The sequence below is a fragment of the Blennius ocellaris genome, assembly GCF_963422515.1.
Source record: "Blennius ocellaris genome assembly, chromosome: 2".
NCBI lineage: Eukaryota > Metazoa > Chordata > Actinopteri > Blenniiformes > Blenniidae > Blennius > Blennius ocellaris.
Window position 1 is genome coordinate 3,639,871 of NC_137651.1, and position 12,793 is coordinate 3,652,663.

The following is a 12,793-nucleotide window of genomic DNA, read 5'->3' on the forward strand; positions in this document are numbered from 1 at the left end:
ATGTTGGCAAAGAACACCTCAGCGCATCACAAACTGTGTGGCTTTCAGTTGGAAGACAGCGCTAAATGTCAGGATACTTCGATTTCTTAGCGTTTTGTTTGTTGAAATCAAGCTGGAATATTACCTAATTAAACAGGGCAACATTTGTAAGGACCAGGCATTTGTGAGATGAGCAGCAGAGTTGCGTGAATGAGTTCTTTCTCTCTGTTGTGATTAATTTCTGTAAAATGGAAAAAAGATCGAAAGAAGACTGTAATGTAGAAGTGACATTGGTGTATGACTGAAGCTAGAAAAGAAAAAAGAAAAGAAAAGAAAAGAAAAGAAAAAAGTGATTTTGAGCTGGACGTGCATGCGTGTGTGTTAAACTTGAAGCTTTCTCTCTGGACAGTGTGCTGGGCCGCCTCGTTAATGTGGCCTGATGAAGTGTTTAATTTAACACTCATAGGCAGGATTATGTCACTACGTAAACCAACCTGGTCAGAATTGTACCTGAAGTGCTCAAATTCCATCTGGTAGAGTCATAATTTTCCCTGTCAAAATGTAATCCCTTTAAATGAATGTAAAAAAAAAAAAAAAGATTGCCTCCATGTTTTGATAACACTGCTCACAAAAAAATCTGCTGAGGGCACGCTCACACGACAATCATTAAATCCTGTTCAGACTGAACCAACCAGCCGTTCTCAGCCAACACCGGTAGCTGCCAGACAAGAAATCCAAAATGCCAGGAGAATTGATACAAGTAGTGCAAAGAAATCTGTTTACAGAGTCAACAGTCCTTCTTGTAGTTTTTCCAACAGTTACAAACTCAGAAAATGTACATTTTGGTGAGAACTCGGCTGAACCCAAAGTGAGGCTGAAGTTCTGAAACAATGAAGACGGTGACATTCGGACCATTACAGCCACGGAGGAGGAAAGTAAGCTGTGCATGTGTTGGCTGAGAGGTGAGGTGATTTATGTGGCGGTGTAGCAACTGTGTGACGAAACCGCCGAGACGAAGCATTTTAATCTTCGCTCTGCATCATTATGTAAAACGTTGCAGGAGGTCAAAGGCGGTAAACAGCAGTGCTGGGAAAACTTGGCTGTGCGCGCCGTTGCCTGCATATTTAATATGATAAAAAGAGTTACTGTTGTGGGATGGCAGGATAATGTCGTGGTCAGCCATTTGGCCTCACAGTGAGAGTTGTGAGCACGTTCTCCCTGTGCATGCACAGGTTTTCTGTTAAAAAATAATGGATCTTGATTAATCACTTTACTTTTTGCAGAGCAGGAATGCACAGTGCATTTATGACACGTTGAACTCACGACAATGATACATTTGCGATTCACTGTACAGCCCTGACACTGAGCATCTTGTCATAGTTTATTTATCACACAGTTGCGAGACACAACCACATCCCCAGTATCACCACTTGTCGCCGGACTGTGGGAGAAAACCCAAGCGTGCACAGTGAGAACACGCGAACATCAACACCTCAAGCGCGGAACCAAACAATGGATTTTCTCACTGCGAGGCAAAAGTTTTGAACGACACACCCTTATTTGTGCTTGTGTGTCTAAGAGAGTGTGCCCTGTCCTCCATGGTGTTCGCTTGGATGAAGCGAATCTAGAAGACGGAGGAGTGACTGGATTATAAACATTCTTTAAAACCTTCATCATCACTCCTGTACCTGGGGCCAACCTACTGATTTAATGTGCACATAAAGTGTATTAAATCAACATGCACACGTGTTGCGTTTCACCATAAAATGTGCGCCTTTCCCAAACACCGACCTCTGAACTGCCGGATCATGTTCTGGTGCTTTTCCGTGGCGTCTTCCAGAATCTTCTCTGCAGGGTCCATTTTCCAGCGCCACTCGGTGCCCACGGGGTTGGTGTGATGTCTGTTGGCGAAGCACAAACAAACATCTCAAAGCCTCGCAATCGGTTATGAATACCAACAGAACATTTCTTAACCACTTGTTGGACGAACAAATATTTATTCAGGATGAAGCAGATGCCAAAACATTTTAAACTTCACTCCCACTGATGGCTGGTAGTCTGTTTTCCTTCAGGCGTGATGGAGCTGGGGTTGGTTGCAGTGTATGACAAAGACACTTATCCACTACCAGCACTCCTTATGGTCCAACTCACAAATAGATAAGGACGTTAATAACCTCGAGATTCTAGCTTGAAACCCGTGGCAGATGTCACATCTGACTACATTCATCTTTCTGTAAAAGCAGCGCAGCTCCAAGGCACTACGATGTAGACCAACCAACCACCTGCTGTGCAGACCAAGTAGAATAGCCACGGCTTGCCACGAGGAGCATCAGTATAGTGAGCTCTTATTCAATAGTTTTAGTTGATAACTGATTATAAAACTAGATTTGATTCGTCTCTACAGTTTGTACACTGCATGACATTGCTGCTGCAGCCAGGATTCAAACCCACCAGATGTGATGCCACAGAGGACAGTTTCAAAGAGATAATGCATTGAAGTAAAGAAGTAAAGAGAAGTACCCATTTTTTCTGGACTATATGTATAAATTGCACCATTAAGAGGCAAAAAAACAAAGTGAATATGTGTTGGCATCGCATTTATAGTCCGTGTCCAGATGTAACGGTTGTTGCAGCTTTTATTCTGGAACCTCCTGGATATTTGTTCTGCAGCTCTGGCCATTAGTCTTCTTTGTTTTCTTCATCACAGTAACAGCTTCTCTGCTTTTCTCTCTTGAAAGTTTCTAATAAACTATGAACTCTTCCTGATACTTTTTTTTTTGCCTGTTTTCTACTGCATGTTTTAGCATATTTAGTTTAAATTCTGCTGTCTCGGCTTGTGCTGCTAGTTTAATATTATAATAGTGATAGACGTTTTTTTGTTTTTTTTCTGTGGTACAGTAGCAGCATGCTGGTATCTCCCTATATAGATAAGTCTCATGACCAGACAAACAACTGAAAGAAGAGTGACTTATAGTCCATAAATTATTTTCACTGATTAATCAGTGCTTGTTTTGCTTAGTTTAGTTCGAGGTGGATCTGTAGGTTCAATGAAGATCCCATCAACCCCCTGTGCCACAATCACACCCCGAGCTACTATAAATATAATGAAAGGTAAAAATATTAAAATTATAGTGTATGTGTCATCGACCACTTCTTGCCTCCTTCTTCCTTCTCTTGATGTCATATTCATCTTCCAATTGCAATTAAACTGCTTGTTGATTTGAAACTTGTTTGTAGCTTTTTTTTGTTTGTTTTTTTTTTTATTAATCGACTTGGATGGGAAGTCGGGACGTTTCTGTGCAACTGATCCCATGCAACTGATGTAACTGTGAAGTCAAGTCCTGTATTTATCACACACAACAATTATACACAATATGGTGCTTTTTATAGGATAGAGGAATACAAATCAAAAAAGTAAGATTTAGAACACAAATAAGGAAAAGAGCACACTATATGACAATATTAATATTAAAGAAAGGATGAACATTATGTAACAATTAATAATAATAAAAATAAAGATTTGAAAGAAAGGAGCCGCTTAATTCAGTCGAGCCTGTGTTGGAGGAGTTTGGATTTTATGGCACTTATTTTTGGTGTAAAATGTGTAAGAATAGCCTTCTTAAACAGTTTTGTGGTGATCAGGTTGCTTTGTGGTCCTTAAGTGAAAACAGTAAACTTCTTTTTTTAATAAACGTAGAGAAAGAAAAACACATTTTGGAACACAGCGTTATTTGCACCTGATATCAACATGCAATCTGTGTCTTCTTTGGAATAAGACACTTTAGTATTCTAACAAAGAGGCAAATATTAAAACCAGCTCACAAATCGAAAGTGAAATATGTGGGCGTGTGTAATCTCACCCTATTAAAGAAAACAGATTAAGTTACAGAAAACATCGTATTGTTTGGTGAAAGCTGTCTTAAAGTGTTAGTAACACTGAGCTGTCCAAGTCGGACTCTTTGCCACGAAAAGAAATCCCGACGCACAGGTTTCGGTTCTGCATGTATTCGCGTTGACACTTTTGTGGAACTCTTAACTGCACCTGTGGCCTCAGTGAAGCGGAGAGCAAAACCAGCAGCGGCAAAAGCATCTGCGCCCTCAAACTGCTTATTTCTTGTCAGCCCACATCGCCGCTTCACAGGAGAGCGCGGCACATCTGTGGTGACGGGGAAGCAGTTCAACTGCAGCACACTCAACACGGCGACCTTCCAGCACTCAACACAGTCGCCGTCTCAAATGGAACTTGAGGGGAGTGAAAGGCCCAATTTCTCGCCGACGTCTAGATGAATCAGCGTCCACGTTTAGACCTCCCGGCTACGGCGCCCATTAGTCTCCCGCATGTAAATCATTACCTTGTTTGTGACAGAGGAGTCTTCTGAGATCCGCCTGGAGATGCGCGGTAAACAGGTTCAGTTTGGAGCGGAGGAAAACAGAGCAGGCAGGCAACAATCCTTCAGCACCAGAAAACTGAGTTTGATGCAGTAGTTTATATTTCACCAACTCAAGTATCTTTGCAAGTGAATAATGAAAGATCTGTAGAAAGCTCGGGTCCAGTTTTATTTCATTTGAGTTGAATATAGTTATTTCATGAGTAATGAATTTTAAAACTGCTTTGGTTGCTCCTCTGACAGTGGATGATTTGGATGTATTGCAGCGTAATCACGTATTGCATCATCCACTAACAATGCCGACATAAAGTGGAAAAAAGGAACAATTCTCCCTCTTTTATTACTCAAGGTTTCATCAATAATCCTAATCCTAATAAAAGATTGACTGCTTTATTTATGTGCGGAGGACAACTGTAGGGCCCAGTCCACAAAGATGGTCACAATGTCTAAAAATATTTGTCTGTCTCTGAAGCCGTTTCATACAAGTGAGGATGTGAAGGCCGGTCCATCACAGGGAAAACATACACACATTCACGGCAACTGCCAATTATGTAGTCACCAATTAGCCTCAAATGCATACGCCTGCAGTGTGGGAGGAAACTGAATTAGCCAAAAGATACACACAAGCGCACACACAAAAACATGAAAACTGCACACAGACTTAACACAACTGAGAAAAGATCAATTTAAATTATGTTCGATTTCTCCTAAGTTTGCAGTTCGCTCAAAAAGCCCCGTTTTCATTTGATGAACAACATATTTCTGTGTGACGTGTCCAATGATGTATCTAACATTGTATTAGTAAATTTCTCCACTGTGAGATTAATAAAGGCGATCTTATCTTATCATCTTAATGCCTTTATGACCAATACAAAACATGATTTAACCATAATATTTGATGTTTTTATAAGACTTGGAGAGCAATGCTACTTTCAACCTCATGTGTCCTGACCGGGCCCGATTCATCAAAACAATATAGGAGTGATGTTTATTTGTGAAAATTCAACTTGTTTGGAAAAACTGCACAATTCCCCCCAGCACCGGTGCCCCGTGCTGCTGTTCTGAGTAACAATGGTGTCAGTGGGTATCAGGAAACTACCGGTAGAGGTGGCAAAGAACATGATGATGATAAATGAGTATTTTGAAAGTAATCAGGTTATATCAATAATGGTTGAATGCCACAACTTCCTGTTTTTGTTTAAAAAAACAAAACAAAATTCTTACTAAATGAATAAAGAATGTTATATAAAATCCAGTCATGTTTTACTATTTAGAAATTCAATTTCTATTCTATTTATATGGTTTTTCAAACAAACTTCAAACAAATAAGACAAAGTAGAATGTTTTGTGATATGTATATGTGTATGTGTATGTTGCTCCAACCAGTGTGTTGCTACGAACAGCCAATCAGAAATCAAACCCTATATACTATCATCTGGGGTTTAGCCAGTCACAATCAAGGGAGTCCCTCCCTTTGACCCTCCCACAATTTGGCAGCTCTGCTCTGGCACATGGCACCACGAGAGGAAGTGCTTCCTCCTCTTCCCAAGATGGTCATGTGTGGGCGGAGCCAGTCCAACTCACACAGACACAGCAGATTCTGAATGCAGCTCCTACGATCGATCCAATATTCAAATGGAGGAAAATCAAAGGAAAGCTGTATTTTGGGACAATAAACTTTGAATATAATGTTTTTGAACCAACAAGACCTTGTGAATACGTTGAAAAACTGGATAATATGACGCCTTTAAGTAAAGGAGATGAATCTGTATTTTCATTAGAGTATTTTCCTTATACAAGTATCTGTATTTCTACTAAAAGAAATTGAGTACTTTTACAAACTCTTAACGACTGGCAGTCCAACTGAGGTAAAAAAATAAAAAATGAATGTGAGTTTAAACTTGCTGGACTGTGTGATGTTGCATACATACCTCCAGCAGAAGACGCACTTATTGGCACACGCCAGGCTTGGCGTGGTCTCCATGCATCGGTGCGACTCGATCCCGTAGAAAGTGTGCTTGTAACAACCTCCTCTCCCTCGCAGCATCGACTAACCAACAGAGGCGCAAGCCATACCTTCAGTTGGTTAAATTTAGCGCTGAAGTTCACCACAAACAAAAAGGCTGAAGGTGGTTACCTTTGTCCATCGACAGAGCTTCACTCCCGAGTGGCTCCCAATTAGCTTGTATCCTGCACGGAAGCAGAGCAGAACAGACCGAGTCAAGAATTGAGCTTTTATAGGTGAGATATTGCTAGAACACGGTGGGGTCAAAAAGTCGGGGCTCAACATTTCTTTATAATGGAAAAATCAATAAAACGCTCTTCAACATGCACAAAGTCAAACTCATTCACAATCCGTCACCAGGAGAAACGGCTCGTCTCAAACAAAGCGGCTGCTGAAGGGCACGTCAGAGAAAGAGAGAGAAAACATTTTATGCACAAAAAGAAGCTGAAGTGTCGGAAAAGCACCTTTGTTCACCCTCCTTGTCTCTCTTTTATTGAAGTGACATGAAAATGGCCACATTAGGACTACATGCAGGACTGTTTATGTTAGGAGTTAGAAACCTGTGACCACCTGGAGATGATATATCATTTTATTAAAAAAAAAAAAAATCTTGTACTTTATCTTTCAATTTGTTCCAGAGGACACCACATTTCTATGAACTCTTTGAATGAGGGTAACTATTCAAATTTACATCACAACCGACTTAAAATACATCACTAAAAATGTAAATGTCTTAGTAAAAGTTAATGGTTTTGTCAATCATGTCTACATTCACAACATGTACAATGAAATGACTTTGACTGTGATTACAAAGCACAACTGAAGAAAAACTACATTAACTAAAAGATAATCCACGCAGGCAAATAGTTATAAACAGTTATAAGGTGGCAATTCTTGCATATTATTGGCTTAAGCAGCTGAAATAGCATTTGGAGAAAATTCATCGTTTGCCGATTGTGAATTGTTCCCACTAGAATTGGTTGCTTAATGTCACACAAAACGATTATTGGTGTATTTTTAATTTGCTTTGATCGGGTCAACAGCACACCTATACATTTGTTTGAGACATCCAACACAGACCATGTTTCTACCATAACAATTTCATTTGTTCACTCCTCGCCTGAAGACACGTTTGCAAGAAAATCGAAGAAGTATTGTTTTGTCAGTAATCACTAAAACACACAACATATAAACAAAGTCTCAAGCCTTTTATGTAAATAATTATGGCTTATATCTTTTGATCTCATGAGATATTTGAATATTATGAGACACTCTATTTGTAATGTTCATTATCTTGTGAGCTATATTTAAATAGAATTGAGCAAAAAATAAAGTTATAATATTTAAGTTAATGTATAATATACTTAAATGCAAATGTAAATGTCACCATTTGCATTAAATTATGTTAATAATTAAGTTTTTCATTGTATTGTGAGATTTGCCTAAATGTCCCCTGCAGACGATTAATGTCGATTTTACATCTGAAACTAAGCTGAGCAAAGAAAATGTAAAGTCATCAAGCAAAACAGAGCATTTAATTTGTCGACAGAATGATGAACAACACTTTTCCGTCTCCTCTTGTTAGATTTATTTTAATGTGTAGAAACACTTCGCAACATGTGGAAGCTGATTTATTAGCTGGGCGACAGATGGGAGAAACAACACACTCCCTCCATTTAGCACGTTTACTTCAATGAATATGTATTATCGGGCGTTTCTACCCCAACGTGCCAAATAGTGGGAGGCGTAATACAATAGATTCATTTACCACATGCAATGTGATTCACGACACCTAAAAGAAATTGGGTTTACAATTACTGCTGTTTTTAAAATCTTACTTAACTCCAGAAATGTGCATATTGACTCCCCTTGTAGTAGAAATGTTTGCTATCGTAGTGGTGAGAGATGATTCTTAAGCTTCCTCACAGATGGTTTTTTATTTGCTTTCCCTATAAGGAAGGAATATGAATGCATCTCTTCTCAGAACTAATTTCATATTTTTTTTCTGATGTGTTCGATTTTCCCACAGCGTTGCTTTTCTCCAATACCGTGCTTTTTGATCAAATTCATATTTTTTCACTTTGCAGGCAGCCGGTCCAAACATTCCATTTCAGATGCAAGCAGTTACACGTGCAAAACCTTCGATGAAACGCTCCTGTTTATGCATGTTTTCAATCACAAAAACCAAAGAGCAGCCGGTCTGCATGCCAAGTTTAACTCTCTTTGTTTGGGAACTGAGCAAATCCGGTCATTATTGTTTTGTTTTCTACGCATGTCTGGCAAACTCAAATAGGTTCATAAACTCCTGTGGTGAACTTACGTAAATTGGTTCAGATGCTGCTGTTCATAGGCTAAAAACAACAATAAAATATATTTTGTTGCTATTCATAAAAAAAAAAAAAAGCAAAGATATCAAAGTCGTGTGGTAATGATGAGATTATTATTATTATGTGACCGCGTTGTGCACCTTTCTTTGCAAACATTAACACCTCACATGGGCGCATCAAAACATCACAAACTATGATCAACATCCATAAATATTAACACTAAGTCTTAAACAGTTCTGATTATATAAGAATGCAAATTGAGCAGGATAGCTGCAGACGACTTTTCCAGCTTTTGTCAATGTGCCGATTGATTGCAAAGGATATATCATAAATGAAAGTTTATAAACTGTAATTTTGATTCTGCAGGTTAAAAATGTGTTGTTCTTCCAAGTCCATACAAGTTTTCCTCTGCGTTATCGGTCAATTACCATTTTGAATCCGAATTAAGTGTTTTACTAATCAATTCATCAATGAAATCAGATATCTCTGTAGTCATGTAAAAGCTAGACTTGGTAACTTTTCAATTTAGAAAATTGTATGAATTTCAGCCACTGTTAAACCTTCAAACGGAAGGAACAACAGAAAATATGTACTTGTGTGTGTGTGTGTGTGTGTGTGTGTGTGTGTGTGTGTGTGTGTGTGTGTGTGTGTGTGTGTTGATGCCGGATGAATGGAAGACATAATGTTATTGATCCTAACAGTTAATGAATATATTTGTAGAAAAAGGCAGAGCGGTGAAAATCCTGGTTTTTGGTTGAACCCTCCGATGAAACATGCCACAGATCAAACACATCAAATACAAACTCGAACACACGCACGCACACACTTCAATTTCTTTTTCTCATACAGGTAACATTTTCCTTTTCCTCTTCGGGACAAAAAACCCATGCTGAGCAGCTTTAAAGTGTTTGTTTCACCTTTAAACGCCTCGTCCTCCTCTAACCTTGCACCTACTGACTGCAAGACAAAACATATTGAACTACAAGACGGTACAAACCACCAGAAGCAGCTGTATTTACATATTAACAGTTTTAAAATGAGCAGTGTTTTTTCACTTTTTCAGGCTTCTTTGTCTGTAAAGTTACTGTGTCTATTTAAAAAGAAGGACCGTGGATAAAGTGCCATTGGTGAATGAGTGCGGTAGAGCCCATAATGAGGAAGAGGAGTTTTCCTCAGAAAGGCGAGCGAAGCCACAAAAGATTCAATGAGAATGTCTGGAAACCAATTTTTCAAAAGATTAAATATCGTCGTCAAAACCAATAAAAATACGACAAACGTATCTATATTGATCACATGCAGCAAAACAACTCGGAAAGAAAAGGTTGGACAAAAGAAAAAGGTCAAATTTGGATTTGGCTGTCGGCACCATGCTCAGCACTGTACCAAGAAGAGTGATTCAAATAAAACTAAAAGAAAGTGAAGCCCAGATAAAAACATACATCGCTGGCAATGAGAATAAATGTTTGCAGTATTCCCTCAAAGCAAAGAGAACTGCGCTCTGATTCAGCCTTGAGCTTTCAGGTCTCAAGTTTGCATCTTCTTCATGTGGCTTTTATTCAATGATTCAAAATCCAAACATATACTACTTATACTTGTCATGTTAAATGACTAAATGTCTGGTAGGCTGCATGTATTTATGTCTCTATGTGTATAATTGAACCGAATTGTACGCGAGGAGGCAGATGAGTGGACATGGAGCGATTGAGAATAGAGGAAGAAATAGAGAAAGAAGAAACAAAAGTGAAATAATAAAAGACTGAGGGAGAAAAACAACCAGCAGAAAATAACAACAAAATAGTAAAGCAAAAAGGAAATGGTAAATGTATTTAACTTATTTAGCACTTTTCCACCTCGTAAGCAGTCCCCAAAGCGCTCGCACTGTTCTTCACATTCACACCCCAATGGAGGCACTCAGCCCACCCACAGGCAGCATTTTGGGGTTCAGTGTCTTGCTCAAGGACACTTGGACATGCGGAATCGGGAATCAAACCGGCAACTTTTCGATTGGGAAATGACTACTATGCCAACCGAGCCACAGCCGCCCCCAAAAAGGAACAAACTTCAATGAGAAAAAGAAGCAAATGAGTTAATGGGAGAGGAGGGTGGAATGAACAAAAGAGAAAAGAAACAAAGGATGGAAATAATAGAATAAGGGCTGGATCTTCTGAAACAATGGAAATCGCAAAAAGACATTAAATAAATAAATATTTGGTTAAAAACAACTTTACCTCAATGTGAAGCTGCTTTTCACTGAAACACTGAAACACACCAAACAATCATTTCCCACAACGTCTCAGTCAAATGTAAACGAACTGGCGTGTCGGTTTCTCTGCTGCCGTTTCCTTTGTGAAGCTGCCATCTATTAGTCACGGCAAACTTTTCCCGACACTTTCCTCAAACTTTCTTGGACGCTGCTCAGGAGTCTCAGCAGCATGCAACTTTTGCATCAACATCGTGCTGACATAAAAAAAAAAAAGACAGGCTGCACTGGAGAGCCATCCTCTCCAATACTGATTACACATGAAACAATGCAAAAAACTTTCATCCTCTATTCTTTCATCCTGAATAAAACCAACGGGAATGACTGCTGCCAACATTAGCGCCACGAAATAGGTCAACATTTGGTCAAATGAAGCGAAGTCCTATTTATAGAGCGTTGTGTAAGCTAACCGTGGGGGTGTTGGCTGCTGTGTCTGACTGTAGTGAATGGAAGAACCGAGAAAAGAGGGGAAGAGGGTTGTAAGATGTCTCAGGCAGACCTGACGAGTCACGGATCACAAACCTGTGGATGTATTAGATTTGCAAAATGTACATATTGAGACAACAATCGCCCCGGGTTTCCAGTTTAGAGTTGGATTTAACGTGAGAACAGCGGTGTCGAACAAAAACTCCTCACAAAAAGTTCAATCCAGCTGGATGATATTTTGAAGCATAAAAATAACCAGGAATGAAATTAACAGTCACATGGTAGCTGCCGTCCCTCAATTGTCCTCTGGGGGCAGCACTGTTTTAGTAAGAGTAGAGGTCAGAACGTAAAACAGAGCCCGAAAGCTGCAGAGGGCATAAACGCTAAGAGCTGAGAATTCCGTGTGAGTGAAAGTTACATAGATTATTTATTGTTGGTCAAACAGCACATTTGCTGGGGAAAGAAAAAAATCTTAAGAGAGTGAAAAACAAAACAAAAACAAAAAACATGATGTGCAACAGCAGGAAGTTGATTAACAGCCAACACTAAAGGCGCAGTTCCACCGCACTTTCTGTCGCGGGGCAGGGCGGGACGGGTTTTCACACGGTCTGACTGAAAAAGTTGTGGATGGTACAGAACGGACCCACGACCGTCGGGTACAATTTCCCGCTACCCCTCCGTTAAGGCTACGGGACACCGAGGAACAGGTTTGTGAGGAGGAGCGACGGCGCCGCCGTCTGCTGATTGGTCAGAGACGACAGTCACTCTCAACTTGCCCGCAATTAATAATCTAATAATTTAACAAAAGGAGGAGGAGCTTCAGCAGGAACTGGATGCTGCTGCTCACAATGAGAAAGTTTAACCTGAGTCACAAGAGAACGACTTATTGGCCGCCGGCCGCTTCCATGTTCTCCGCTGGAGCGTCTCCGAGTCGTTCACAACCCCGCCTACATCTTTATCGTACTTTCTGTTGTGGGACCAGAGTCAGAGTTGGTCCTGGGTGTTCTTTGCCGTACCGTAAACCCCCCACTCTGCACCGCTCACCCGCTTCCTGAGCTGTGCAACAGCAGCTTAAGACCACATGTTAGACGAGACGACAACAGATAATAAGAGAAGACTTGAGTCTCACTTCACTGCGTATGCAAATACTCAAAAAAGACATCTTATGTCTGGCTAAAAATGTAAACCAGAGTTTGCTTTAATGAATGTATTAAAGTTGTCTGATTAGTTTGAGTCACATTGTGTTCATGTAAACAGGCTCACTAAGAAAACTGGACATAAATAGTTGAACCTTTTCACGCTTTTGGCTGAAAAAAATCCTGGACATGTTTTCTCATCTCTTCATCTACAATGATCATGTCTAGGTGAACTCTTTAAAACCACCCCTTTTATATGAAAAGCAGGTTTA

The 12,793-nt window shown here is 39.8% G+C and overlaps 1 protein-coding gene across 1 annotated transcript in view; it reads right to left on the reverse strand.

Moving 5' to 3' along the window:
* Positions 1-12,793, reverse strand: part of tyw1 (tRNA-yW synthesizing protein 1 homolog) — an 85,240-nt gene that overhangs the window by 52,067 nt on the left and 20,380 nt on the right. The window contains exons 9-11 of the mRNA XM_080506995.1: positions 6,505-6,557; positions 6,299-6,417; positions 1,771-1,880 (exon numbers count right to left, since the gene is read on the reverse strand). Of these exons, the coding sequence (XP_080363121.1) occupies positions 1,771-1,880; positions 6,299-6,417; positions 6,505-6,557 (282 nt within the window). The remainder of the gene's footprint in view (positions 1-1,770; positions 1,881-6,298; positions 6,418-6,504; positions 6,558-12,793) is intronic.